The sequence below is a fragment of the Parambassis ranga genome, chromosome 5, assembly GCF_900634625.1.
Source record: "Parambassis ranga chromosome 5, fParRan2.1, whole genome shotgun sequence".
Classification (NCBI taxonomy): domain Eukaryota; kingdom Metazoa; phylum Chordata; class Actinopteri; family Ambassidae; genus Parambassis; species Parambassis ranga.
The window spans coordinates 16,822,885-16,850,675 of NC_041026.1; the positions used below are offsets into that span (position 1 = coordinate 16,822,885).

Consider the following 27,791-nt stretch of genomic DNA (forward strand, 5'->3'; position numbering starts at 1 on the left):
TGCACTGTGTCATGTAAAAGTGCCTTTCATTTAGATGTGCCATCATTTGTAAGACTGACACTTTTGACTATGTACAACAAAATAAAAAAAAAACAGCATGACAGAAAAAGAAGACTTTTTGTTGTAAATGTAATTGAAAGTTATAGTACATGGTTATACAGTAAAAGCAGAGAATTTTTTGGTCTTAAAAAAAGTGATACAAAAGTTACAACACTATAATTCAAAACACAGACTTTAGCTCGCTTATATAATACGTGTACATACTGTACATAAACCAGTTTAAATATTACACACAATACTTTGCATAGCACTTTAAAAATAAATGCTAAGATCCACTTCATGAATCAGGGGAGGGTTGAAACAGTGTAAACATTACACCTGCTCCCACAGTAGTAACCCCCCCCCAGGTCTAGCATGTAATGTGATGTCTCTGCAGCAAAAACACTTGCTATTGTTGATTTCCTTTGGATTATGCTGTTGTGGTAACCTTTATTCTAACAAAAAATAGCTATATTAACACATTTAAAACTAACAGTGATAATAGTTGGAAGTCTTTGTTCAAGAAATGTTCACATTAGTTGTGACGTTAAGAATATTGCTCCTGATGTTTTATGAGTAAAACTGTTTGCATCAGTGACCTGAGCAGAAGAGGTAAAAGGCCAGTGAATTGCCACATAACATAAAAACTCACCACTATAACAGCACAAGAGAAGCAGTCAGCCCCTCTACAAGTCACACTCGCACACACACACACTCACACACACAAACAAGACATATAACCTGATCCTCCTCAGGCCTGAGAGGTCATATTACAGCAAAGTAAATGCCGCTAGTTTGCATGCTGTCTGTTTTGGTAAATAAATGTCCCTTTTGTTAAGAAGAACATGGAGGTCCATCTGTAATATGTTGACCAGCTGCCATGTAAAGGGGCGATCAGCCACTTGGATTAGGCCGCTGTACCCCAAAGGCTGTGATGAAGACGTTGACTACTACTATGATGAAGACAAGTGCTGTTGCAACATTCTCCATGATGTTCAGCTTGTAGTGCATGTTTTCGTCGTTTAGATTCCACTTGACTGGAAAAAAAAGAAGTAAAACAGTTAAATGATTTCCTTTCTCCAGAAGGGGGCAGCAAAGAATTTCCTTTCACATGAGCAGTGACGCAAACGATAGTGAAGTGTATGATGAATTAACAAAATCTGGCAGGATTGCCCTCAGGTGAATCATTAGCCTCTTCCAGCAGTAGGACAGTTACATGCCTCATCAGACTGAACATATGTAGGTTTGTTTTTAACAGAGGATAAGCTTGTTTTTTTTACATGCCATCTTGAAATTGTCAGGCATGCTGTGACAGAGTGTATTTTCCCAGTAGTGAAGAGAGCTCTTTAAATTTGGACACAGCAGACAGCAGGCGTTGCTTCCTGCTGTGCCTCAGTAAACTCAGTTCTCTATCACAACAGTGTTCTCTGTGAAGATAAGATAAGAACACGGCCTAGAGGGCAGGAGGAAACTATTTGTGAAAAACTTGGCTCAGTTGCAAAGTGAAAATATGTGTGTGCTCACTGTTTTGTTTTGGTAACAAGAGTAAATAAGATCTGAAGTTTATCAAAAATATTAAATGAATAAACCAACAGGCCACCTTCTTTAAACCTGATAGAAAATGAGCTAAAGAGAAGTTATGCATGGATGTCTAAACAAACCTATAAAGATGAGCAGGACTCCCACCACGATCTGTAGGATGAGAGAGATGCTGATGAGGGTGATGAGGGGCACGTAGAAGGTGAAGTCAGGTCCTTGTTCTATCACAGCCTTCAGTTGGGAGGCATTGGCCATCAGCAGAGCCACGTCCAGCATGCTCTCTGCTGCACTCTTCTTATTGGCATAATGGTTCATGTTCAGAGGCCCTTGATGTCTCCTCCAGTTATGGGGGAACGGCACCTAAACATAAACACAACAATAAAAAAACTCCATATTTACTAGTGAATTAAGACCTAATTTGATCACAAAAAAATGACTTTTGTAGTGCTGCTTTAGTTAAAATACACTCATACCAGGAAAGCACCCTGCTGACATCATACTGAAGTTATATTCATAAATTGCAACTGGCTGCCTGGAAAAGTACATTTTCACTTTCACAGGAAATACATTCAACAGCAGGACATGTGGGAATTTCTGTGCTGGGAAACAAGTTAGAGCACAAAGAAAAACATTATTCACGCAGAATAATTAGCTCCATGTTTATCCACCTGCACTGTCTGCTGTCATACCAACAAGGATCAAAACTGAATATTGATAATTACTTATAAATACTGTTTGTGTTTACCAATCAGAAACATTCGAAAATATGAGAACTGATCAGTGTGGCGACACACAAGGGCCCAGAGTTGTGCAACCACAATATTTTTGTTTCCACTGCAAGTTATTAATGGAAGTGAAAGAGATTTTTACTGAACTCAACACCTCTCTACTGGTCACAGAAAGCCAAGATTTCCTTATCCTCTCAAAGTGACCAGGTCACAGTAAGGTTAACATGACCTCCTCTCAGAGCCAGCTGAAACAAATGAGTAAAGACACTGTAAACAAGTCATAATTATGTACTCCATACAATACGTGCATTGTTAGAGGTCACCCACTTTTGTAAAAAATCAGGCTCACATGCCTGTATGTGTTTTTATACAATATGTTTAACAAGTACGGTACTTTTAATACTTCAAGGCACTGACTAATTTGAGGATGTGTTAAGCTGAAGGCTGACATTCAGGTTTCTCTCCATGTGAGTTTAGCACTGCGCTCAGGGCTTCATCTGGGTGGAGTGTGGTTCAGCCATCTTACAATGCCATCCTTGTGCCCATATTGGCAGCATCACAGTGAGGTTCAACTCTGCTTTTCCCTTTTGAGCAGATGTGAAAACCTGCCAGGCCGCAGAGGAAAAAGATGCTCTTGTGGTACGCCGACACATGAGTGTGACTGAAAGTCACTAGCTGTCTCCCATTAATCACTCTCACTTGTCTGTTTTCAGTTTGGTTGGTTTATAAATTTGAGTGATCTCTCTATGAATCACTTTTCTGAACCCGCTTTGTCCTGTGCTACAGGGTCACTGAGGGGGGTAGGGGGTCTGGAGCCTGTCCCAGCTGTCAATGTGCGAGAGCCAGGGTACACCTTGGACAGATCAGGGCTAACACAAACAGAAACACAACCACTCACACCTACGGCCATGTTAGAGTCCCCAGGAAACGAGAGTACCTGGAGAAAACCCACGTAGACATGGAGCGAACGCCTTAACTCCAGAGAGAACCAGAAAACCTTCTGCAGTCAGGCAGCAGTGCCAACCACTGCACCACTGCCCCGCCCCTCTATGATGATATTTATGTAATTTATTTTAGATCTTTTTTTATCTGTTTTGCTCTTGCACTCACATTTTTTGGATGAATTCCTGCTTTGCTCAGAGACTCTGGCCTGGGCTAAGAGTATAATTACATGTGCATTATTCCGTGTAATACTACATTTGTACACAAAAACGGGACCTCAGTTAAGGCTAACATTTATAGTTAATAGCAAGCCTCACAGAACTACTCTGGATTTAAGTTAAATTATAAGATGCAATAGACAAACTATGGGCCAGAATTATCTCTGTTGTAGCCATTTTCTTCTACAAAGGAGGGTCTGTTTGCTCCACAACTGCAGAAACAGAAGCAGACTATGTTGAAAAAAAAGTATTCTGACTTTTTCATGGGCAATAAACTTACTGATCAGCCTTTATATTTTTTAAACAGCATGCCGATTGCCATTTTAATAATAACAATTATAGTATCGGTTAATTTTGCTTTGTCTACATAACTATTAATCTGTTCTTAATGGTTGATCATTGGTCATTAATTAATCAGTTAATCATTACTGAAGAGGTCACCCACTGGTGCCTGGTGAAGGTCATTGTTTCTGTGAGTGTAAATATTAACAGTTTTAACAGCATTTTTGTGTGAAACTGCACCAGAATCATTGTGCAGCTCATTTCATAAGCCGTGTTTATTTATTTTGCAGTGATAAAGTTCTTCATGTTACCATAGTGTGGGCCTATAAATTACTACAGAAGAGGATTAGGGCCAAAATAGATGTTTGAATATAAAGTCAGAATTCTTGTTGCAGTGATAAGGCATTGAGAGATTCAAGTGTTTTTTGTATCACATTTAACAATGACTTAAATGATCTCTGTTAGAGTCACAGTATGTTCTTGTCTATGCCTTGAGTTTATCATTAGCTATACAATTGACAGGTCTTTAAGTATGGATGACTAGACCGGATTTTCTAACATAAAGATGCTTTGTCTGGTCAAGTCATAGCACTGATGTGGGTCAGCGGCTGATCTGATCCCTCACAGAGCATTGACTGAACTCTCTCTGTTTGTAAGCTGAGCCTGTGCAGACAGCAGGTACACTGCTAACTGACACAACTAACTCAGAAGACAGCCGAACTGCTCCAACTAGCCTTCACATCAGAACCAAAGCTTAGCTAACAGGCTACATTAGCTGAATGAGCCAGAATACTCATGGAGCTAAGAATGGATGAGAGAGATGGGTGAAAACATGGAGTCTGCAGCACGTTTCCTGTGTAAAATCTGTCAATGAACGCCGGGCTGAGCAGGATATTAACTACAGCTTAACAGTTCTGAGCAGGCAGCTTGTGTCGGTCCTACCTCAGCTTCGCCGTTTCGGTCAGCATCACCGTTCAGCTCCAAGTTTTCTGTAGCCATGTTTACTTGGTTAATGTCTGCTAAAAGCGCCGGCATGTAAAAAACACAAACAAAAGAAAAACAACAATATAAAGTAACGATGGGCTTCCAGAGAGAGGCGACTGGCGGGTACAGACGGGGGCAGACTGGTTATAAAGGTGGACTACCGCCCCAGTCCTCCAACATGGGGGCGGAGTGGAACCAAAGCTGGGTGGTCGGCTCTGTGTGAGCTCCTCACATGCTGCTAATGGCAGCAGATGACATACTAAAAACTAAACTGAACACGACGTATTGTGATGCGCACAGAGGGGCTTTTATTTCAGGGGTTTTCATTGTTGTGTCATTTCCAGTTAGGCTACAATTTGTAATAGCAGCAGCTCTACTGCCACCCAGCGGATCGACGTTGTATCTACATGCTGAATTAGCGAAAGAGCACAAGAGCAGGGGTCTCAGCCGCAGGCTGGGTGGAGGCTGTGGCTGGTCATATGAACCCATCAGAGGCGGGCTGCACTTTATTATAAGGAAGTGAAATATTCTTTGAAAATGTTCGTTTAAAAAAGTAAAAGAAAAAAATAATTTATTGATTTATTATTGTTTTTCAATATTTCCTTAATCTTTAATAACTTACTTGAATTATCAAATGCAATACATTGCACCTCTGTTTGTTGAGAGATCAATGTTATTGGCCAGGTCTTAATCAGAAACCATAGCAGTTTTAAAAAGAATGTTAAACAATTAATGAAATTATATTAAATAATTGATTTGATTTATTACATATCTTCCATTCATCTCAAACAAATATCACTGGCCATGGCAACATTATTCTTGTGCCTCTTTAGCATGGCCCGGCAGCGGGGAAGTCTGGGACACTTACTCGCAGGCCCCGCTGAACAGGAACACTTTAATTGCCACATCCATGCTTTTTCTGTGAAAAGCCTGACCCACTAACTGCTTCTCATTATGTGCACCGTTCCCCTGGTGATCAGGGCAGGTTTGCCTCTCAACGTTGACCTCATAAAACTGGGAACTGTTCACGCTGACTGATCCTTGTGGAGAAAAAGAAAACTTTGATGCCCTCACACCAGTGTCACCGTAACTGTTGTAGTTGTAGTTTATTGTAGTAAACTAGGTGTAAGGATGATACAGTTAATTTATTTAATTTCTGAGAAGAAACATTCTCAAAACATAAATTTAGAGAAAGGTTTAGGTAGAAAGAAAGAACGGAGAGGAAATAATCTTTAAATGCTTAGTAGGTGAGAGACAGGACAGTGCAGGCAGAGGTGGTCAGAGCATCATGTATCCCGGTCTCCTGGGCCAGTAGCAAAGCATATAAATACATGGTGGCTCCTACATTCTGAATTGAGTTTTCATCCTTATTTCATGTGTGAAAATGGAAAGAGGACGGCTTCATGTTTGTTGTAAAAAAACAAAATGCAACACTATATAATGGAATGATGGCAAAATATAATGCATCTGACTTTAGCATACACAGAAAAGAAGATACACCAGATCAATAGAAAGGGACCAAAAGCTTTAAGTCTTAATAGCAGAAGGTAAATTGAAACATCCATTCGTTCATTGATGCTCCAAACTTTCATCTGTCAGGTAGTAGCAGGGTGAGTGAGGCACACTCAGCTCCTCCTTGGGAATCCCCAGCTGCAGAACATGAAGGAGACTGATTCATGCGCCAAACTGGAGGATCAAAGACACGGAGCTGCAGCAGACATCGTATCATCTTTCATACTAACACCACAAGCCAGTTATCAGCTTGTGAGACTCAGTGAGCGTGAAGCAAATACACCATTTTCACTGCTACATTCATGTTATACTTTTCTGAGAGGAAAGGTTCTTGTTTTGTATATGTTACATAGCATGCAGTCAGTGACTTTAAGATGAAGCATTCGGCTGAACTCTCTTTGGGAGTACCACCTATTCAAACCCTGTTTGTAGGGCCAAACACATTTACAATGCTGTTAACCAGGCGGAGGAGCTCCATCTCCATCAGCGTCAAACTGTTGTCTCTGTCCTGCTCCACGGCCAACCAGAGGAAGTCATTTGTTGCTCAGGCCACGTGATTCTTCAGCTTCAACTGTAAGGTTGGTGGTTTGATCCCCTGCAGGCCAATGTGTCCTTGGCCATTTAACCCTTAGCTGCTCCTACTGTTTGCACCACTGGTGTGTGAATGTGTGTGTGCACTTTAAGTACCTGAGTAGAAAGGTGCTATATAAGTACAGAGCATTTACTATTTATTTGCTATATATAGGCTACTTATTAGTTTGATTGCAGTTGCTAGGCAATCAAACTATTGTTCTTCACCCTCTTTCTTCTTCTTTTTTATTCTTCCGTATGTTTTTTGGCGCAGCGTATCTTCAGCATACATTGACCGATTTCAACCATTCAACTATCAAAATGTTCATCTCACAGAGGACTTCAAGTTTAAAAATGACAATTTTTCAAATATTAAGCAATTTCAGTGTCATTTTTATCATGGGAGTCTATGAGAGAGCCCTTCAACGAGGGTCGTCTGCCAAATGTATCTCCTACAAATTTCAAGCTACAGACCATTTTAGTCTTACAACGCTCATTAGATGCTGCTCTATCAAACTTTTATTCAGAATGTTCTAATTCCGAATCGTTTCCACACGCCAGGCTCTCTCTGAATTTCTCTAATTCTCCAGCAATTCAGAGCAATCCTTCACATCAGCATTCAAAGCAATGCTTCAGCTGCAGCAATCAAACTTGTTCTAATTTATTACCATGTATTTTTCTAATGTGCTGTATGTCAGCTGGATACCTGAATTTGATCAAAAAACTGTGCTGTTTTCTTGCAGGGTCTTTCACACTCCTGATGCTGAACGGATATTAACTCTAGAACAGGCTTAAGAAACTACAGCAGTTACTTTGTCCATCCATTAGTCACGGGATCCATGTGGATGATGTGCAAGAGTTCCATCCGCCCGCCCCCTTCCTCCTGTGCGTCACGATGAGGGCGGACAATGGTGTGGTCCACGCAGCCTGTGTCAAAGGAGGGTGAGGGTGCCGCCTAAAAACGTGCCAACTTATTGGATACGTGTTGTTGCTAGGGGCGTGGGTTGTGCCGTGAAACATTCCCAAAACCGTGAAAGAGACCGAAATTAGGAAGACAATCAGCTGGACGGGAGACGCGCTGAGAGCCGCCTTGCTCCGACCTGGGGCAAACTGTGCCGCAGTGAGCATAATCTGATAAGCGCTTCTATCCATCCCGCACGCTGCTCCAGGACGACACACGGGATGCAGAGAAAGTAACGCGTGGACAGTTAAATGAAATTATGCTGATGTCACACTTCGCGGAGCTGATTCAGATTCTGACCCGGAACACCTGCTTTTTTCCTTGCATCAGCCGGAGCGTGTGTTTACGGCTGATGACTGCTGCGCACTTGTTCGTCCTGTGATGTGTCTTTGGATGGACTGAACATCCTGTCCGGTGCAGGCCGGTGATTTGTCTGCGGAGCACATCACATTTTGACAGTGGAGCGGGGATCATATGCAATGTGGAGAAGAAAGTGATTTCATGAGCTCATAGGTTGGACTGCCAATGACATCAGGCTGAACTCGGATGTCTCTGTGCTGTATTGCAGCAAGGTGGACCGGAGCGTGAGGTGGCCGGGAGCAATGCGCGCATCTTCCGAGCTGGACATGTTCTGCGTCCTGAACAAATCCACGGCATAAGGCCACACACCCTGAGCTGGCGAACTGCGTCACTGCATGTGAGTGTTGCAGGTAGGCAGCAAACTCTCCCACCAGCCGGAGAGGAGGATGCTCGTCATCCTCCCTACATAATGTCGCCCTTAAGTGTGTAACAATTTAACGGGGATGGATTCGGCGGACGATTCAAGCAAAGATCCGCCACTAGGATCCACATTTTCCTCAGCTCCTAATTTAGACTCGGACATTAATGCAAACGCGTGCAGGCCTGTGTATGAGAACGGGACAGACCACAATGTCAACATACAAAACGCAGCCGTGCGTGGATCGAGTGACCCGAGCGCGTACCCCTCCACGGACTACACGGGGTTGGTTCGCCAGAGGTTTATCCGGCGGAGTTTGTGGGTGTCAGACTCTGAGGAGCAGCCGCTTGATACGGCAGAGTTTGTCAACAGCAGCCCGGCGCTCAACATTGACCTGCGCACAATCGTTGACCGGAGTCGAACCCGCGTCCTCCACGGAACCCGTCTCCAGGAGACCTCCAGCACTGAGAGCCAGGTGGGCCTGAAAGACAGCGCCACAGAGAGCGTGAGCGCGGACGAGGAGAAGGGAGACAGAAGCGAAACCGAGCCCAAGGTGGAAGTGGTGCCATCCGATGTCACCGGTAAAGCAGGAAGTGACGAGAATGAAGAGGAGCCTGGGATGAAGGCTGTGTCCACATCACCTGGGGGGCGTTTCCTCAAGTTTGACATTGAGCTGGGAAGAGGCTCCTTCAAGACCGTCTACAAAGGTCTTGACACCGATACGTGGGTGGAAGTGGCGTGGTGTGAACTCCAGGTGGGTTCAGTGATCACTCACCTGTTATTAGAGCTCTGTAGCAGTGTTAGATATCTCTGAAAGTCTTCAATCAATGACCAACATTTGGCCCAGGGTAGAGCCAGGGGCCTTTGAGGAGGTTGGATGGGTCCTCAAAGACACAGCAGTTTGTGACAGTGCTTAAAAATGACTCACCACACCAAAACAGTCCTGCAGGGTCCATTCATTCAGTGTGGTCTTTGTTTGTCTCCTCACAGGGTCAGTCAGGGTTGTTCTGTATGAAAAACTGCTCAGCTTCGGGGCATAATTGATTAACAATCAGCAGTTCCAGGTATTTGTGTTACAGGCTTCTTACAGATGACAAGGCGATCTGTCACTTGTCCCATTGAAAAAATGGGATTCGGATGCAGAGAAATGTCACTTTTATAAAGACTTAAATGACTATAATGACATCTACACCCCTGCATATCTACATATTATTCATTTAGAGGTAAAAAAACAGTCTAGTAAGTGATCAGTGCGTTCAGCAGCATACAAACTGAATGACACACTCATTTAGTCTATTTTTTTTAAAAATGATTTCAGCACAGTGAACACTGCTTCATAGCAGTGACAGCTTGTTGTATCACTAATCTGTATATGTGGTAATGATCAGCTAATCTGTATATCACATACCATGTGATATACAGATTAGCCTGCAGACAGTGGCTGTCCTATCCAGAGCTTAAAATATGCTAAGCTTTTTCTGTTTCTGCAACTGTGAGAAAATAATTTTTTGTCTTTTCTTCCCAGTAGATCCATCAGACTTTGAATATGATGCCTGTGGTTATGTTGTTTTAGTCAATGCAGTGGCCCTCACTTATTTCAAACCAAATGGAAACCCTGAAGTGTGTCAGCATCTCAGCATCATTTTTCGAACCTTTAAATGATGAGAGCAACATTTGTAAGGCATGCAGCATTATTTTCTAAATATAGAGCAGCTCCAGACTGAAAAGAGCTGATGTGTGTGTGTGTTTTTTTTGTCTTCCTGCTCTTGCAGAATCCAAGTTCACCATGTCAGGGCTCAGGGAGTAACTCCAAATTACAGCGCAGCTCAGTCAGGTTCAGACAACAATTTAAATCACATTACTTAGTGCAGTTCAACAGTTTCCAGCAAGGCCGGAGATGAGCTGTAATCAGGCTGTTTTAGAAGTGAGCCTACAGTCAATGATGATGTTACTTACTCTTACTCATGAACAGACATATGGGTATTGTATTATCTACTGGTGACTCATAATTGTAACTCATATGCCATCATATTCATTATGTTACAGATTTAAAGGGGTTTAAATTACACTTTTCTTAGATGAGAAAAAAACAACCACAGTAAAAATATATAAAACTCTTTTACATTAGTTCGAGTTTTAAGGAGGACGAAACTCTCTTAATAATATAAAATGTACACCAGGAAAGGTGTGGATCATGCATGATGATATCTGCAGCAGCTGCACGTGTGCTGCATGCGTATTTGCATCTCTGTGGTCTGAGCAGGTTATTAGGGGAGATCTAGCGATGATTCAACCATTCTGTCCCTGGAGATGAGGCCGTGCCCTTCAGAGCCTCTGTGCTCGCCTTTACTGTCTGTGTACAGTGTGTGTGTGTGTGTGTGTGTGTGTGTTAGACTGGGAGTGAGACAGCAGAAAACAGAAAGATTTATGAATCAGATCTGTAAAGGAGATGGTGATTTGGTGTTTGAGCAGAGCCTGACTGCTAGTCTTGTTACATATTTATCTGCTAAGTGATGATCAGACATCTGCTGAGCAAGTTGTTGATGTGAAATTAGCAAATCAAGCAGCATGATTTAGTCAAATGCCAGAACACTTCTACTGCTTTGAGATTCTGGCTTCACTGTTATTTGTCTTGTCTGATGGCTTTGTAATGAATGCTAAACACTGATTTATACCCCTGTGGTGTTACCACACAGATGTATCTGGAGAGGGAATCTTGCTGATGCAGCCCTCTGCAGCAAGACAAAGAGGAGTGAAGGAAAGGGTGGGTTCATCTGAGGACAGCGTGTAAGATATGTAGTCTTCGATGCACAGAAAAACCAGAGTTCTATATTTATGTTATGTGCAGCATTGCAGATACAAACATCTGCGTTTCCAATGTATTTTCCAACTAAGATTGTATTGTTCCAGAGCATGTGTGGACACACCCTGCTCCTTCCTCCAAAGCATCCCTAATAATCTGAATAAGTCTAAATATGACGACATTGTAATATATTTGTTGTCAATATGAATCGGTGCTTTCAGGCTAAAGTAAGACATGTATTCTCCATATCCTGCATGTAATGTAAGCCGCATCAGACTACACACTGTACAGGTCAACATGGAGTGAATGAAACCCGACTCCCCAGCATCAGTCAATAATCAATGCTCTGAGATGTACAGGAGGTTAATGTGCATCCGAGACATTTTAAACGCACACCGGTCCTGTCTGTAGAAGTGTATCTATGAAACAAGGAACATGTGGAGGCCATGGAAGAGTTATGTTTTGGTCGTGGGCCTTAGCCATCGGGTTGTATCTATGCTGACTGGAGAAAAACAGAAATGTAGATGATGTTTGCTGTCAGCTGTTTTACTATTTATACAACAGTTCAGGGAAGGCAGGAGCCAAAATATTGATCCAGTATACAAAGATGCACTCAGGCCGGTATACTCAAAAATGTAAGATTTGAAAAATGAAAACTGGAATTCAGAACTGCAGCAAAAAACATCACCGGCCTGCTGTTATAATAATGCGTTTTTCATCATTTACCGGCAGCACATTTGACGTTTGCAGATTAAAAATCTGATTACAGCCTGTGTTTTTCTGCTGTGACAGATGTGTCTGTGTTTATATCCCAACATCAGATTAAATAAAGCATTCACTCATCTGTCTTTTTTAAAAATGTGCACTGAGTCTCAAGTTATAAGGAGTGTTAGTGGTGTGTGTTAGATACGCCGTGCTAATAAAAAGAGTAAATGCTTCAGACCCCCATGTTTACCCACTCAAAATGCCATGACTGTGTTCACTCTAAACATGAGCCCCATGGAAGAACTCCATTCCTCAGGCAGCCATTTAAAGGAGAAGTGATGCTATCCTATCTACATTATCACAGAATAATAAAATAAAACACTGAAATACTGAGCTGTTCCCTCCTCCTCCTCCTCCTGATAAATGTGGATATACCAAACACTGCTGTAGCTCCTCTGTGGATTTGGCTTCAGAATCCTGAACAAAAATGAGTAGGAGAACTGTAAATTGTCTTTATCTGCCTTTTCACAGGAACGGAAACTGTCAAAAGCTGAGAGGCAGAGGTTCAAAGAGGAAGCCGAGATGTTAAAGGCTCTCCAGCACCCCAACATCGTGCGGTTTTATGACTTCTGGGAATCACCGGTAAAAGGAAAGAAGTGCATTGTCCTGGTGACCGAGCTGATGACCTCAGGGACTTTAAAAACGTGAGTTGGTTTCAGGAAATCTGTGGAGACAAGATTATGTTAAAAAAATGTTCTTGCTCCACAAAACATAATCAAACAAAACAAACTGATCCAGCTCAGAGTGCAGGCGACAGTGGGAAAAGGTTCAGGCTGTCAAAATTTAGGAGATTAGTTTAACAGCAGAAGAGCCATTAGAGCTTCAGATTAAAAGTGCTTTTGGTGTAGTGGTGCTTAATGGGACTATTAGCAACACAAATAGCTAATTAGCTAGAACGTTTTATCAACACAGAGGGAAAGGCTTTTAGATTTGAATTGTATTATCACAGTTTTTTTTTTCACAGGTATCTGAAGCGCTTTAAGGTGATGAAGCCTAAAGTTCTGAGGAGCTGGTGCAGACAGATTCTCAAAGGCCTCCTCTTCCTCCACACGAGGACTCCTCCTATCATCCACAGGGACCTCAAGTGTGACAACATCTTCATCACTGGCCCCACCGGCTCAGTGAAAATTGGAGATCTGGGCCTGGCGACACTGAAGAGGGCCTCATTCGCAAAAAGTGTTATTGGTGGGTCATTAGTCACGACAGTGTTTAATTGACTGACATGATGTTACTTTGCTAAAGACGCAGCAGCCTGTTTGTTGGCGAACCTGTGGAACTAAAGACACTATAGAGATTTCATATAGATGTGCATGCAATTCATAGTTAATAAGAATGATTACATCTGATGTAAACTTTTTTATGGCAGATATAAAATTCTTCATGTCCGCTAATTTGGTAAAAAACCAGGGTAGGAGAAACATATAAAAGAGATGTATGGTTATATTATTATATCCACTGAAATGCTAATAACCTCCTGTGAGTTTGTTATTGATCCCTCTCTCTTGGATCATTTTTCAGGCACTCCAGAGTTCATGGCCCCAGAGATGTATGAGGAGCACTACGATGAAGCTGTGGATGTCTACGCCTTTGGGATGTGCATGTTAGAGATGGCCACCTCAGAGTATCCTTACTCTGAGTGTCAAAATGCTGCTCAGATCTACCGCAAAGTCACCAGTGTGAGTTCAGGTTTAAAGCTATTCAACACCAGCCAAGATTAAAACCAAACTGAACCTGCGGGGAATGATTGATGAGTTTGTGGGCTAAGAAAATGTGCACATTTATTTTTCAACACTTCCTGCATTTACACATGTAGTCTAGCAGTTGTGCAGTGTACAGCTCCCTTTATCTCTGTAGAAGTGTTCAGATCCACATTCCTGGATGGCTGCATGAAAACAGATGTCCATTTGTGAGCAAATGTAATTTTCAATTACCGGAAACCGAAATAGCTACTGTTATTAATTTTAAATTCAGGCCAGAACTCATTCTTCATGTTTATGCAAATGTCACTTCATGTCTCTTAACTGGGCAGGTGGAGACAAGTTATTGATCTTCTATTATTTAACTCCTAAAAACATAAACAGCACCATCTTCCTGCTCCAGACCTGAGATGGGTTTTGAACTTGTTTCCTTTGTTACACCTTGTCTGATGTGTCTCCTGGTGACATGTCCATGCTGGTTTGTTTTTCAGGGGGTGAAACCTGCCAGCTACAGCAAAGTCAGCGACCCAGAAATTAAAGAAATAATAGGAGAGTGTATCTGTCACAGATGGGAAGAAAGGTGAGTAGAGCAGGATTGTTTACGGTACTTTGCTCGTGACCCTTTTTTTTTTAGTTAATGTAGGTGGAGGTTGTCCCTCACCTTACTGCCATGTTTTGTTTCTGCGCCTGCAGTGTGATGTCCAACGCAGTTGTTGTTCCTCTGTGTTGTGCCACATGAGGTGTTGTTGTCACAGTGAGTTGTAGTGTTGGTCAGTATCTGGTGTCTGTGTGTTTCCTGCAGGTACTCCATCAAAGACCTCCTGAATCATGCATTCTTTGCAGAGGACACTGGGGTCAGGGTGGAGCTCAATGAGGAAGACGATGGGAAGAAGTCGTCTATTGCTCTGAAGCTGTGGGTTGAGGATGCTAAAAAGTTGAAGGGGAAATACAAAGACACTGGTGCCATCGAGTTTACCTTTGATTTGGTGAATGATATCCCAGAAGTTGTTGCCCAAGAAATGGTAAGAAAAATAATTTTATTTTGGAAATCTCATAACTTAAACTTCATAACTTAAAGTGGATAACAAGTAGTGGTCTGAAGAGGATGAAGCACTTTGCTGTCTGTCTCTCTGTTGAACTGAACAAAGATATCTAAAAATAATTGGAATTTATTTTGTAAGAAAAATGTAACCATAGCAACAATACATCTGCTTAGTGCTGTATTATCAGTGAACTCTCATGGTTGATTATTTGAAGGGTCTCTATGCTCTAAGCATAATTATACACAATGAAGCAGAGGACATGTGATGAGATGCCTTTGGTATGTCTATCAGGAAATACTGTTATCATGTAGTGTCATTCCTGTATGTATAAAGCAGCTGTATGTCAGTTTGTGGGTTGTGTGCGGCAAAAGACACAGCTTATGGACAAATTAATGTAATTGGTTTAAGTTAGTCATTCACCCCTTTTACATTAAAAGGAGGCTTTGGAATAGGACAGTCATTCTGTGCAGCAGTGATGCCCTCAGTCTTTGAATGGAGTCTCTGAACCGAGACAGAACCTGTGTCTGTTTATTTAGCCGTCTTTGCTGTGGAACACAATCTTGAGCCCTTTTAATTAAGTGTGATGTAATTAGTTGTTGGTCTGCAGTATCTGCCTGTCAGCAGAAGATTGATTTATCACACAAAATTGTTGAAATACTACCTTGGTGTGTATTTCTGTCTGAGCTATCTAACCTGTAACCTGTAGGTAGAATCAGGCTTTTTCCTGGACTCTGATGTGAAGGTAGTTGGGAAGTCCATCCGTGATCGTGTGTCTCTCATCAAATGGAGGAGGGAGCGGACCGTCTCACCAACTGGAAATGGGGAGGCAGCTGTGAAGAAGAGACAGCAGAACCTTCTGCAGGTGCCCAATGTGGGTGTACCACAGGGAGCAACATTAACCGCTACAGAGTATGAGGAACAGGAGACGGAGCAGCAGACTCTGATCTGCACCGTGCCCATCACCACATCTACCACATGTGAGAAACTGCACTTAGAATAATGTCATGCTACACAGTACTGAACACTTTTTCATGACATGTTCTCCTTACTCACATTTTGTAGAGTATACTGAAGTAGCCAGACATCATCATCCTGCATCCCTTTGAATTTTAATGAGCTGTTTCACTGCCCCCCCCCCCCCCCCCCCCCCCGCTCACGTCCTTCTTTAGTGTCTGTCCTTCCTGTGGAGGAGATCATGGAGAATTATAATTTTATATTTACTCTGTAATTACAGCTGACAGTGGAGTGAGCTCTACCATGCAATTAGATGATCTAAACAATCAGCAGAATGGCCCCTACCAGTCGCTTCCAGAGCCCATTTCCACAGCCCAGATGATCTACAGTCCCCCTGCACCAGCTGACCCTCAGCTGCAACAGGGAGCTTACCAGCAACCCACAGCACAGGCCTCACATGAAAACTACACACAAGCGTCCACTCAGTTACACATGGGAACCTACCAGCAAACCACAGGTCAGCTGCATCCTGGGGCCTTGCAACAACCTGCAGCACAACTGCACCCGGGGCCTTATCAATGTCAAACAGTGAGTACATGATTTCAATAATTTCTTAAATCCTTTATTTTGTTTGAATTGTTTTACAGAAATGACAACTTGTTTGTTTTCTTTTTTTTTTTAATGACTGATGATCAGCGTCACTACAGTGACCCCTTTGTATGCCAAGAGAACCTGCTCATCACTGAGTGCACAAAGTGTCTTAGGCGTGGCAGCACCTCCTTGGTTGAGATGTTACGGTGTAGGGCACACTCTCTCCCTAAGCCAGTGAATCTGAGTTCCTGTCTGTGTCCGCTGCAGGACATGGATTCACCAATTAGCATAAAGAGTCCATTGCATGATAGAGATCACCTACACTCAGACTCTGCCCAAAATCTGTCACCATTATCTCCGTTCTTGCACCCACATCAACTCTCTCATCATGACTCAGCAAGTCATTTCGACTCACCTCACCTTCCAACGAATTTACAACCTCATTCAGAGCTCTATCTAAGTGTGCCTCGCAGCCCACAGTCTCACCACCGCCACTGCAAGGCCTGCATGTCCCTCCTCCACAAGGACAGGGCAATGGGAGATGGATCACTGGGACACACACACAAACACACTTCCTCCACATCAAGCCAGTGTACTTCAGCCACAAAGCCAGCCTCACCCACATCCCCTCATCTGTCTCCTCCAGCCACTCTCTTGGCCCCCCCCTCTGCCCCGTCATTAAACAGTCAGCCAACACTGGGGACTGTGCCGTCACATTTTTCGCCATCCTCACCTGCTTTGCGCCCACGAACTTTGTATGAAGGTGGAGATCTCACTCTTCTCAACTACTGTCTCCATCACATTGTCAGTCGCAGGACCAGTTCCCCCACCCTCTCTGATAGAGGGAGTGTTAATCAATCTCTATTTGAGCATATAGACAAGAGTCAGAGTCTGGATGTCCCGCTCTCCTGTACCCGCAATCTGGACAGGAACCTGCTCTTATCATCACATTACAGCGAAAGCAGACCGGATCCACTGGTAGGAGGAGACTTCATGTCAGCTAAATACTGCCAACTTTCATAATCCTCCCAGCTGCTTCACTCCTCTAGCCAGTCTCTGCTGCTGTATGCCTGTCATTTCTACCTCAAGGTGCTTTCTGTTTATGGTGCAATGAATACAATTTGTGGGTGATAATAAATCATTGCTGCAACTTCCCTTTTTAACTTCCCTCAGTGGACAAACTGCTGGAGACCCCCCTTGCTTTGACACACTGAATCATGAGCTTGATTTGCTGTAGCAGAAGCAGTCAGATGATGTCTGTAGATGAATAATAAATAATACATTTGGTCTCTGGTGTGTTTCTGACAGGCAGTTTCTGCTCCAGCTACGCCAGGCCCTACCACGCACCAGGGCAGGCAGACAGCACAGAGCTTCCCAGCTACAGCCCCAACTCTGCAGACACAGCTCACTGCCCAGCCCAGCCAGGATCAGGTACTGCATGCGTCTGAGTAACAGGCTCTGGCAACATCTGTAATGAGGCACAATAGCAGAATTAGGAAGCAAAAGTTTGGAAGTCATCCACTCAGCTGCCGGAATAGGTCATAGACATATAAATATAAGTGCATAAGTTGCATGTTTGAGATATGGGCGAGCTTGCAAAAATACTCACTCTCTAGAGGGCATTCTTGTCAAGTGTTTAGTTATTAGGTACCTATAGGTACCTGCAGAATGCACACCCGGTCATATTTAAACACTGTTTGTAGCCGTGTGTGCATCCGATGTCCCCCTTCACACGTAATCTTCACTGTACTGTGTATATGTGTGTGTATGTGAATGACTTTTCATGTTGTTTGTGTTTCCTTCCCATTTGTCTCTTTTCCCTTAAGCGCCATGCCCAACCAGCTGCTATCCTGCCCCAGGTAGAGCAACCCACACAGAATCGCTAAACCATAACGTGTACCTGTGTGGAGTTTTTAGACTTGAATTTCACTTCAGTTATTAAGTAGTTTGTATTGGAAACCCATACTCGCAAAGTAAAGACAACAAATGTTTGATTTTCTTCCTTAGCTGCTCTCTGCTGACCAGCCTGCATCTCCCTTGAGTCCTCCTGATACATCTACCAGTTTTCCACAGTCAGTCTCCAGTGCTCCTCCCCCACTCCTGCCCCTGCAGATCAGCACACAGGTGTGTTGTGGTAGCATTAGAAACAGTAAGGGCAAACACCGTACAGAATGTAAATACAGGTTAAAGGGTTGAGTGTTATACCTATAAGGGGCCTGTGTGAATGTTCTTTCTGTCTTTGTTTCATTTTATATCATTTTCCCCTTTTCTTTCCCAGTTTCCCTCACTATACTCTATAGTTCAAACAGGGGCGCACATGCCCCCTTCCTTCTCCCCAGCTCCTCTGCCATCTGCCTACAGTGGCAGTGACCCTCCTATGTCTAGCGTCTACTGCTCACCGTCTCCCCATCGTCCCTCCCTTCCTCTGACCCCTCATGCTGCCATGTCCTCCCTGCCGACTCTTGGCACTCCTCAGACTCCTATGTCCACACCACAACATGTGTCCAATGTAGCACTCTCTATTCCACTTCTCACCATGGCCATGTCCACTGCAGTCCCACAGCAGCAGGGTGGCCCTCCCACATCACAGCCAAACCTTGGTAGCTTCCATTCCACCCATCCCTTACCTCTCTCTCAGGTACAACCCACCCCATACCCCAACCCTGAGCAGGAACTGGCTGAGCAGCCTGTCCAGGTGAATATTTGACTCAGTTCTCACTGTAATGATTGGGTCATGGGAAATCTGTAATATCAAGGTGGTAATAGGCTGTAATGCATGCAGGGCATGCGTTTGGGGACTCAGAGGTAAACAATACTTGTGATGACAGATGAACACTTCCTAAAATGTGCTTGTTTTCGTGGTGCAGGTGATGGCTCCTCATGGGACTTTGGGAGATGTTCAGCTTTTAGCTGCAGTCCACCCTGTCATGCCTGCTGTTCAGACTCCTCTCTGGGGAAGCAGAGCAGACACAGAAACTGCTGCAGCTGGCCTAGACTTTCCTGCATCTCCACCTCCAGCCCCAGCTTCCATCTCCGTCTCAGCTGCAGCCCAAGTTGAAACTCAGGCCTCAGCACAAGGTCCAGCTCTGGTGCAAGCACAGAACCAGCCTCCAGTCCCAGTATCAGCTCAAGCTGCAGCAATGCTTCAAACTCCAGCATCAACCTTTCCTAAAACCCCAACTTCAGTCCCAGTACACGCTCCAACAGCAGTGCAACATCCAGCCTCAGCTCCAGTTCAAGCACCAGTTTCTGGCTCAGGCCCCATTTTAGAACTAACAATAGTCTCATCTGTGAACTCAGACACTCCTTCAGCTGTAGGTAAACCCCAGCTCTCAGTCCCAGGTTTGGTCTCAGGCCCGGTCCCTGTCAGTCTGGCAGCACCACTTCAGCCTGCAGTCCCTGCTCCTCCTCCTCCAGCTCTGCAGACTGTTGGCATCCAGACAACAGTCCCTGTGCCTGAGTGTGCCAGCCTGGCCACAACTCAGCAAAACCTAGAGAGGACATGTCCATCTAGTACCGCTCAACAAGAGCCCTGTGTAGAGGTAGGAGAATGGCAAGGTTTCAGTCATGATGTTGGTTCACACAAGATGACAGTTTTGTAACTGTTGCTTAATCACAGGTCACCTTTCTAATACACATTATACATTAGGTCTGTTATTTAGCCCTGCTATGATTTATCTGTCCTTGTCTTCAGGATGTGCTTCAGGACAAACCCACATCTTTACCCAGTTATGTGTGTGACAGGTCTGTTTTTCACTGATTTGCAGCTCTTTCAAGATTCTTTTATCTCTATAAAATTATGTGATAATCAATGTGCTAAATACATAGAGATGAAACAGTGCTTTCCCTTTTTTAGTGTCAACTCTGATGTTGCCTCTGGTAAAGAAACTAGTGATGGCTATGACAGCTTTGCTAGTGGAGGCAAAGGGGATGGAAAACCCAGGAAGCACCACCGCAAGTCTGCCCGCACACGTTCCAGGCAAGAGAAGAGCAGCAAACCCAAACTGAGCATGCTCGATGTGAGTCATGCTGTTATATGCAACAGCTAAATTGACAATCTTGGAAAAAAATGTTTTAATGTATTTGACTGGAAAATTTAACCACTGCCATCACAGGTTTGTAACACTGGTGATAAAATGGTGGAATGCCAGCTGGAGACTCACAATCATAAAATGGTGACGTTTAAATTTGATCTGGATGGAGATGCACCAGAGGAAATTGCCACTTACATGGTTAGTTCAGCTTTTTGCACCTAATGTATCTTTTGGTTATTTAGTTGACACTGATTAACACCTTTAACATTGCATGTCTTTAGGTAGAGAATGGATTTATTCTGCCGTTGGAGAAGGAGATATTTATTGACCAGCTGAAGGACATTGTGGACAAAGCTGAAGACATGCTGAATGAAGACATAGAGGGTGGGAGAGACACAACTCTGAGTTGCAGTCCTCTGCAAGGCCAGACAGCCGAGGGGCTAGTAGGAGAGGTAAGAAGGAGTTGTATGAACAGAAAAGTTTTTAAGAGCAAGAATGGAGAAAACTAATTAGTGTACATCTCTCTATAGAGTCTGCAGCCTGGAGCACCTCAGCCTGTCTATCAGCAAAATGGTAAAATTGCTCTCCCAATGTGTCTGTTCTTGTTATTTTGTCTTGAACATTTAATATATTATTCCATGCTTTTGGACTGCAGTTCTTCACACAGGAAAGAGATGGTTCATAATCTGCCCTGTGGAGGAGACACCCACACCCAGTCACACCCCTTCTGATGGGACGACGCAGTCGCCAGGGAGCTCAGCCGCAACTCAGCCTGCTGACAGTGGGACTGCAAGGCCCCCTACATCCAGAGGTGACTTTGTTTCTTAAGAGCAGTTTCAGCATTTTATCTGTCAGAGGCATGGAATAACAGCACCACTGTGCGGCAGCAGCATGAAATACATGAGTCAGGTCTTGTGTCTTAACAGATTTTAATAACTTCTCTTTTCCTCTCTCAGAAGATGGATCTTCCTCCACAATGTCAGGTGGAAGTGGAGGCTTCTCATATGATGTGTATGGATTCTGTAGTCCTCCAATAACCTCCAACACAGACCCGCTCCTTTTAGCGACTCTGTCACCTCCTGTGTCAGCCCCACCCACTCTCCAGTCGATGTCTTCAGTGGAGCCAGCAAGCAGTTCAGTGCAGCCTAGTGTGCATCAAGCCCAGCCAGCCAGAGCTCAGACATTGCCCCCATCGTCCCCACATACGTCCTTCCCAGTGGAAGACCCACAGGGATCCCCTCTGGGTTCCATCTCTCCAATCCATGCAGCTCAGCAGATGGCAGATATGGCATGTCCAATTTCTATTGCTGAAGAGGTGCCCTGCTGCCCTCTGGTCATGCCCTTGTCTTTGGATGTGGGCACTCCACAGGTTGGATCTCCTCTCACTCCTCTTCCCCTCCAAGATCCAGGCTCAGCCAAAGATCAGCCATCTGTCTCCTACGCGCCTGCGGCACGGGCCGAGCGACCGCAGCAGCCCGTGGTGCTTCATCAGCCTTTCTCCTCCGTGGGAGGGAGCAAAGTACCATCACTACCCCAGAGCCCAGCACCATCTCAGCACGGTGCAGGGCCCGGTGAGTCTGATGGTGAAGGGCGGCTAGGACGCGGCGGCTTTGTGGATAGCACCATAAAAACTCTGGATGAAAAACTAAGGAATCTGCTCTACCAGGAATATGCTCCTATGTATCCATCAGGCAGCGCTGCAGAGACTCCGGGATCTGGTACAGAGTACATCCAGTCTCCTCCTGGGCCGGACAGCGCCACAGGAGGATCAGGAAACAGCACGCCAGGGCCAATAGGGGAAGGACGGTACAGGGCAGGAGAACAGCTGGTAAGTACACAGTCTACCAGTTACTGCAGATTTTATTCATTTAGTTTTAAACATTGCTAGATACATTTGAAATATTAACTGGGGTGTGTATGCTTTGCTATTATTCCCAAACTATATGAAAAGGCAGTGATTCATAGTTTGTATTATATTTTTTTGACTAATTCATATTCATCTCTGATAGCCTCAAATTCCAGAGAGATTGGATAGTTTGAGCACACTGAGTGATTCTGCTGTGTGTGGTATGTACAGCATTCAGTTACCAGTCTAACACTGCTATTTTTAAATTCTAACCAAATTTACTTTTAGTGCCAAAGTATATAATGATTGGAAATTCTCTCTGTAGCCTCCTTGTCAAGGAGACAGTTTCCTCACTCTGCTTCCTGCTCCGGAACAAGGGGGCGATTTAAGGTATGAAAGGGAATTTTTCATATTAATAGAGAAGGTGGGCGTGTTTTCCTCATCAGTTTATCTATATTTTTTATAAGAAAAGTTTGTGATGCTCAGTCTGTTCTCTGCTTTTGGAAGATTATCTCTGTTCCTCCTGAAGTGGCGAACAGACGAGATGTTAAGCAGAGGAGCTGGAGCAGTGCTGCCTCACCAGCACATCCTGTGGGATACAATGGGAGCCACATTCAGGCTGAGGTCATGGCAACTTCCACGACGATCGGCCGTTTCTCTGTGGTGAGCACGGAAGATGACATCACACAGAGGACTCGTTGCAGCCGCTACTCTGCCCCACCTGATTTCTACCTGGACACGCCTCCCTCCATGGCCAAGCGGGGCTCCCTGCCTCGTGCCCTGACCTCGAATTCAGTCCCTGTGGATGTCACAGTCCACGCTCGCTTCCTCTCCTCAGACTCGGGGGCTGAGAGCAGCCCTGCAAAGCTGGCTCATACCACCCCGACTCAACGCTCTCGCACTGAGCGCAGAGGAAGTGACCTCATGAAAAGGGCAGTGGCCTTTCTCCGTCGTTCCGGCCGCAGCAGCAGCGTACAGAGCTCAGACTCACCAAGTAGGCACGGAGTGCACGGCTCAGCCTGCGCCAGCAGCGACAATGACTCAGAGATGGAGGACTCTGACATAAAGAGGGAACTACAGAGACTCAGAGAGAGGTAAGTACAGGTTCACTTTTGTCCTCACATATGTTTCATTTAGCTTGTATATAATGACTCCTGCCTCCACCTTCTCAGACATTTGAGAGAGATCTCAGAGCTTCAGGCTCATCAGCGGGGGGAGGTGGAGCTGCTGTATCGCAGACTCGGCAAAGTTCCTCCTCCTGGCCTTGGTTTCTCACACACTGCACCACATGCCAGCCGTAGAAAGAGGTCCAGCAAGCACAGACTGAAGCCAGGCAAACTTCTCAGTCCCCTCGTTCAACAATTTAGAAATGTGACAACTAAAACTAACGACTCTAGCAGATCCAGTAAGTATCTTATCATAACCACCGGTATAAAGAAATAAATGGTGAAGTACCCTCCTCATACTTATGTGTGTGTGTGACCAGGCGCTGCTACCGGGACAGGTGAACCCACAGTAAGTCTAAATGGCTCTCCAGCCAAAGGGCCTTTCCCCACTCACAGCAGGGCTCGGTCATGCACCAGTCACCTTCCCAGCTCAACCTCAGAGCCTGTGCAGACTCAGCAGCCCTGTTCTCTCAAAGGCTCTCTGTCTTCTGATAATATCTACGCTGGACTACATGGAGACAGCGCAGCCACACAAGCTCCACCTGGACAAGGTAACAGCTGAATAACTAAGCTTTTGATACAAAAATAAACACTGCATTGCGGTTAACAGTGTTGGGTATATTAGTGTGTGCTCTTTCATCTTCTTCTTTCCTTGATTATACTACAGGCTGGTCTCATTACCCTCAACCATCTGAGAGAGTGACCTATAAATCGAGTAGCAAGCCACGAGCTAGATTTCTCAGTGGGCCTGTGTCTTTGTCTATCTGTTTGTATCAATTCTCTTCCCACATAACTTCACTTTTTGGTTTTTCATATTTTCCTGTTTTTCTACTTTTAGCTCACAGAACTTTGCTGCTGGATTTTCATTTTCTTGGCCTCATCCCTCGCTTACAGTGTATCACTATACATATTGCTTATTCAAACCCCAAAGGAGTAAAAAAATGATTTATTAGATGCTTTTCCATTTAAGTATTATTTCAAAAACATAATTAGACCAATCATTTTACCCAGTAAAACAGCTGTCAGTTATTTTCTGCTAACTAGGCTTTAGTTTCAAGGTTTGGATAATCAAGTTCATTTTTTTGGGTCTGTGCTTTACTTCACATTTTAAATATGTGGTCTTTGTTCACCTTATGACATTCACAATAATCTAATTTATCCACATAGAAATAGGTTTCTTCATGCCTCATGCATCGTTGTCCTCTACATGTCTGTCTCTGTAGTAACACTACAGTTTGCTCATCTCACCTGCAGCCACATGCATGACTTTTCTAATATTTCCACTTGTTTTGTGTCTTGTTGCAGGGGACTGATTGTTTTAATGATCCATTTGTTTTAGTTTGTTTCTTCGTGGCTGTATTTTGTAGCTTTGTTTTGCACTGCATTCTGTATGAACATTATCACTCTCTGATGGGAACAGCCATTTGGATTAAGTTTATGTCTATGTCATAGGGTCAACACTGAAGCGGCTGTGTCTTGGCAAAGACCGTGGCACCAGTATGTAGAATTACGGCTCATTAGTAATTCATAAATCACGCTGCTTGTTGCATAGGTCTAATCAGCTCATTAATCCTCATGGTGTGTGTTCTCAGGGTATGCAGCCTCAGCATCAGGGGCTTCCAATCAATCGCAGCAGCTACCTGGCGGTGTCACGCCCCCTCCTCATCACCCAGTGATAGGCCTGGCCCAGGCTCAGGCCAATAACAGCAACAACAAGACCAGCTCATACAGAGGCACGTCTGTGAGCGCCAATGAAAACAACCTGCCTGAAGACTTGCAAAGACTGATGGACGACTGGGCGCAGGAAGTTCTTATCGTCACCCAGCGGCCACGCACTAACTCTCTGCGTGTCAGCGGACAGCAGCTCTGGGATGAGGTGGTGTCTCAGAGACAGGAACAGCTCATGAGTGCTGCAGAGGTGAGTTTCACGAAGCTACGTGCTAGTTTAGAATGTTTAGATACATCTAAATTATCTCACGTCAGACGGCAGCAGTCAGCAGAATGCAGTAATCTTCTATAATAAGTTGCATGTTGAGTTGATGACTTTAAATAATAGTCATGCACACATTCATATTAGTCTTTCAGGATGTCACAAATGCTCTGAATGCAATGTTCAAAAGATGTTCGACCAATCCAAACAACAAAATGTGAGATTCAGCTATCATGGATGCTCACAAAAGTTCATCTTCAGCAGTGCTCACTGGTAGGAACCACAAAGGAAAGGTGTTTCCAAATACAACAACCATCACCTGCCTGTTGTTGTTGTTGTTAAATTTGAACCAGTCTATATCCGCATATTCACATTACAGCAATATTGCACACTTCCTGGTTGTAACTATTAAAGCAAATGTGGCTGACAATATTCTAGCATCCTGTTGGCAGTAGGGCTTAGTGCACTATTTGCACTACATTATGTAACTCTTCTAGGTGTCATCGTGGATAGCCCCGGGTCCAGAGGCCTGGAATCTGCCCCTGTCATGGCCTGACAGCCCTGGGACAACAATGATAACCAGCCCACCTGCAGCGCCCCATCCCTGGTATCAGCTACACTCCCCTGCTCCGTTCAGGGCCTTGTCCTCACCTCTCTCTGTTAGCCAGTGGCCTGGGCTGCTCTTCCCTGTTCCTTCAGGAGTCTTTGCCTTTCCTTCTGTGCCCTCAGCCCAGGATGCCCACGGTCCAGCACCATCATATCAGCCGACCGACCCCAAGGCGAGGACTCTGTAGTCTGAGTAGCATTGTGTCTTCCAACTCTGTTACCAAAAAGATATCTCATTATAGTCAGTTCTCTGTGCATATACTGTATATATTTAACCAGCATGTATGTAACCATGTGTACATACTCATCTCCATTCTTGAGTTTCATGTTATAGGTTTCTTTTGCATCAACATACCTCATGTCCATATTACAGTACATGATTCTTAGGTGCAGTCTAATGGTAGAATATTAGCCCAGTCAGGCTCCAAAGTGCAGATTTGTTTCTCTCATTGTTTATGTGTGAACATCACCACACAGTGAATGTAATATAATGTACTGTTCATACATGCAGTCTTCATATAAATAGTTGATGTTTGTGTTGCTCATATCACCCCTATATATAAGCTGCCATGTGTGTATATATAATTCTTGTTAGTCTGTATATAGCTCCAGTTACCAATGTACAGTTATCAATAGATAATCCAGAGCTCGGTGCGGCATTTGTGTGTCCCAGTGCAACACCTTATTAGCCACCGTCATGCCATCACTGTGAAGACTTGACATCCTGGTCTGTAGGACTAGTTGCTTTACTCTGCTCTCTCAGTCCAAGGATAGGTTTCATTCCTCATCAATGAAATGCTTCCAGCACAAGCACTTCAGATATCCTTAAGAGTTTTGAATGAACTTGAACTTTATCTTCAGGTGAAGAAAAGCACCTGTGAGAGTGCCTTGAACTGCAGTTTCAGTTTTCTGAGGAAAAGCATTTAGATTCAAAGCTAGATATTCTATCCATGTGTTCATCGTGTATCAACACATGTTTAGCTACAAAACTAAACAATATAATTCAGTGTTGTGGTTCATTGAATATCAGAGATTGTAAAAAAAATATATCTAAAACTGAATTATATAATTACTGTATGTTTTTCCTTGTTCACTGAAGTCACAGTCTTGTGGGATCGCTCTGCCACCTGCACTGCAGCCTGCATGATCACACTGATACTCTGAATGTGCACAGGCTAATGTGATGATTTACAGGCGGATGTTGTGAAGAGAAATTGGCATTGAAACCATGCGACAAGGAGGGCTGAAGGACTCGATGACTCGAGTCAAAAATCATGATCATCCCATACCTCTACCAATGCAATCTGTAGCTTTACATACTGTTGCCTTTGTGGTTTTTAAGAGATTACTGTGTGGTAGGTTGTTGTTTGATAAAAGCCGATGATGTTAGAGGCACATCAAGAATGTGAATTACCGAGAAGCGACAAATGTTTGAAATGCTATTTGTACAAGAGATAGGTTTTCTAAATTCAGTTTGTTGTGCTGGCTTCTGGCTCGCTGTACACGTTTAACAGCTGTTTCAGTCACTGGTTTAGATATTTACAGCCTACAAAAACTACACTTTCACTTTCAATACTGGCTTCTCCTGTGTAGTAGTCCCCTAAACAGTTTCTTGAATGCATCAGTTTATGATGCATGCTCAACTTCACAACAAAACAATCATTGTTTGATCACCTTAACTTTACTCATGCATTTTACCCTCAATAAGGTAATCCGGCAATTCAGTGCTGCACTTTCACACTGTGTGTGGATCAACAAGAGACAGAGCTAGCAAACATGTTTCTCAGAATGGTACAGCAGGGCCCGAGGTAGCCTCAGAGTATGTCCATCATTGATAAACACCTTGACCAAACTTTTAAAAGA

At 44.0% G+C, this 27,791-nt stretch overlaps 2 protein-coding genes across 4 annotated transcripts; one reads left to right on the top strand and one right to left on the bottom strand.

The window, feature by feature from the left end:
* Nucleotides 1–97: 97 nt before the first annotated feature.
* ninj1 (ninjurin 1) lies at nt 98–5,019 on the bottom strand. Its single transcript, XM_028406841.1, has 3 exons — nt 4,691–5,019; nt 1,701–1,938; nt 98–1,076 (listed from the first exon to the last, which is right to left on the bottom strand). Exons 1-3 carry the CDS (start codon nt 4,781–4,783, stop codon nt 934–936), a joined length of 474 nt encoding a protein of 157 aa, XP_028262642.1. The 5' UTR covers nt 4,784–5,019; the 3' UTR covers nt 98–933.
* A 2,858-nt stretch (nt 5,020–7,877) lies between these two features.
* On the top strand, nt 7,878–27,474 carry wnk2 (WNK lysine deficient protein kinase 2). Of its 3 annotated transcripts, XM_028406943.1 has the most exons (28): nt 7,878–9,247; nt 12,533–12,705; nt 13,026–13,246; nt 13,580–13,737; nt 14,250–14,338; nt 14,561–14,780; nt 15,508–15,778; nt 16,036–16,343; nt 17,655–17,777; nt 18,173–18,205; nt 18,354–18,470; nt 19,214–19,888; nt 20,041–20,090; nt 20,203–20,365; nt 20,462–20,578; nt 20,662–20,832; nt 20,911–20,953; nt 21,036–21,191; nt 21,337–22,208; nt 22,390–22,447; nt 22,552–22,616; nt 22,734–23,320; nt 23,399–23,631; nt 23,713–23,943; nt 24,060–24,158; nt 24,845–24,889; nt 24,985–25,310; nt 25,820–27,474. In XM_028406943.1, exons 1-28 carry the CDS (start codon nt 8,579–8,581, stop codon nt 26,114–26,116), a joined length of 6,570 nt encoding a protein of 2,189 aa, XP_028262744.1. In that variant the 5' UTR covers nt 7,878–8,578; the 3' UTR covers nt 26,117–27,474. The 3 variants fall into 3 exon arrangements, with proteins under 3 accessions (XP_028262744.1, XP_028262745.1, XP_028262746.1); XM_028406944.1 differs by lacking the exons at nt 18,173–18,205; nt 18,354–18,470 and adding an exon at nt 18,985–19,041; XM_028406945.1 differs by lacking the exons at nt 18,173–18,205; nt 18,354–18,470.
* Nucleotides 27,475–27,791: the final 317 nt, after the last annotated feature.

Excerpts from the sequence above, each read along its gene's own strand:
- ninj1 (XM_028406841.1), bottom strand. The coding sequence starts at position 4,783 with ATGCCGGCGCTTTTAGCAGACATTAACCAAGTAAACATGGCTACAGAA. Across the intron at positions 1,939-4,690 it reads ACCGAAACGGCGAAGCTGAG|GTGCCGTTCCCCCATAACTG; the intron begins GTAGGACCGACA and ends GTTTATGTTTAG. Across the intron at positions 1,077-1,700 it reads AGTCCTGCTCATCTTTATAG|TCAAGTGGAATCTAAACGAC; the intron begins GTTTGTTTAGAC and ends TTTTTTTTCCAG.
- wnk2 (XM_028406943.1), top strand. The coding sequence starts at position 8,579 with ATGGATTCGGCGGACGATTCAAGCAAAGATCCGCCACTAGGATCCACA. Across the intron at positions 16,344-17,654 it reads GGCCTTATCAATGTCAAACA|GCAGTTTCTGCTCCAGCTAC; the intron begins GTGAGTACATGA and ends TGTTTCTGACAG. Across the intron at positions 24,890-24,984 it reads TGGCAAAGACCGTGGCACCA|GGTATGCAGCCTCAGCATCA; the intron begins GTATGTAGAATT and ends GTGTGTTCTCAG.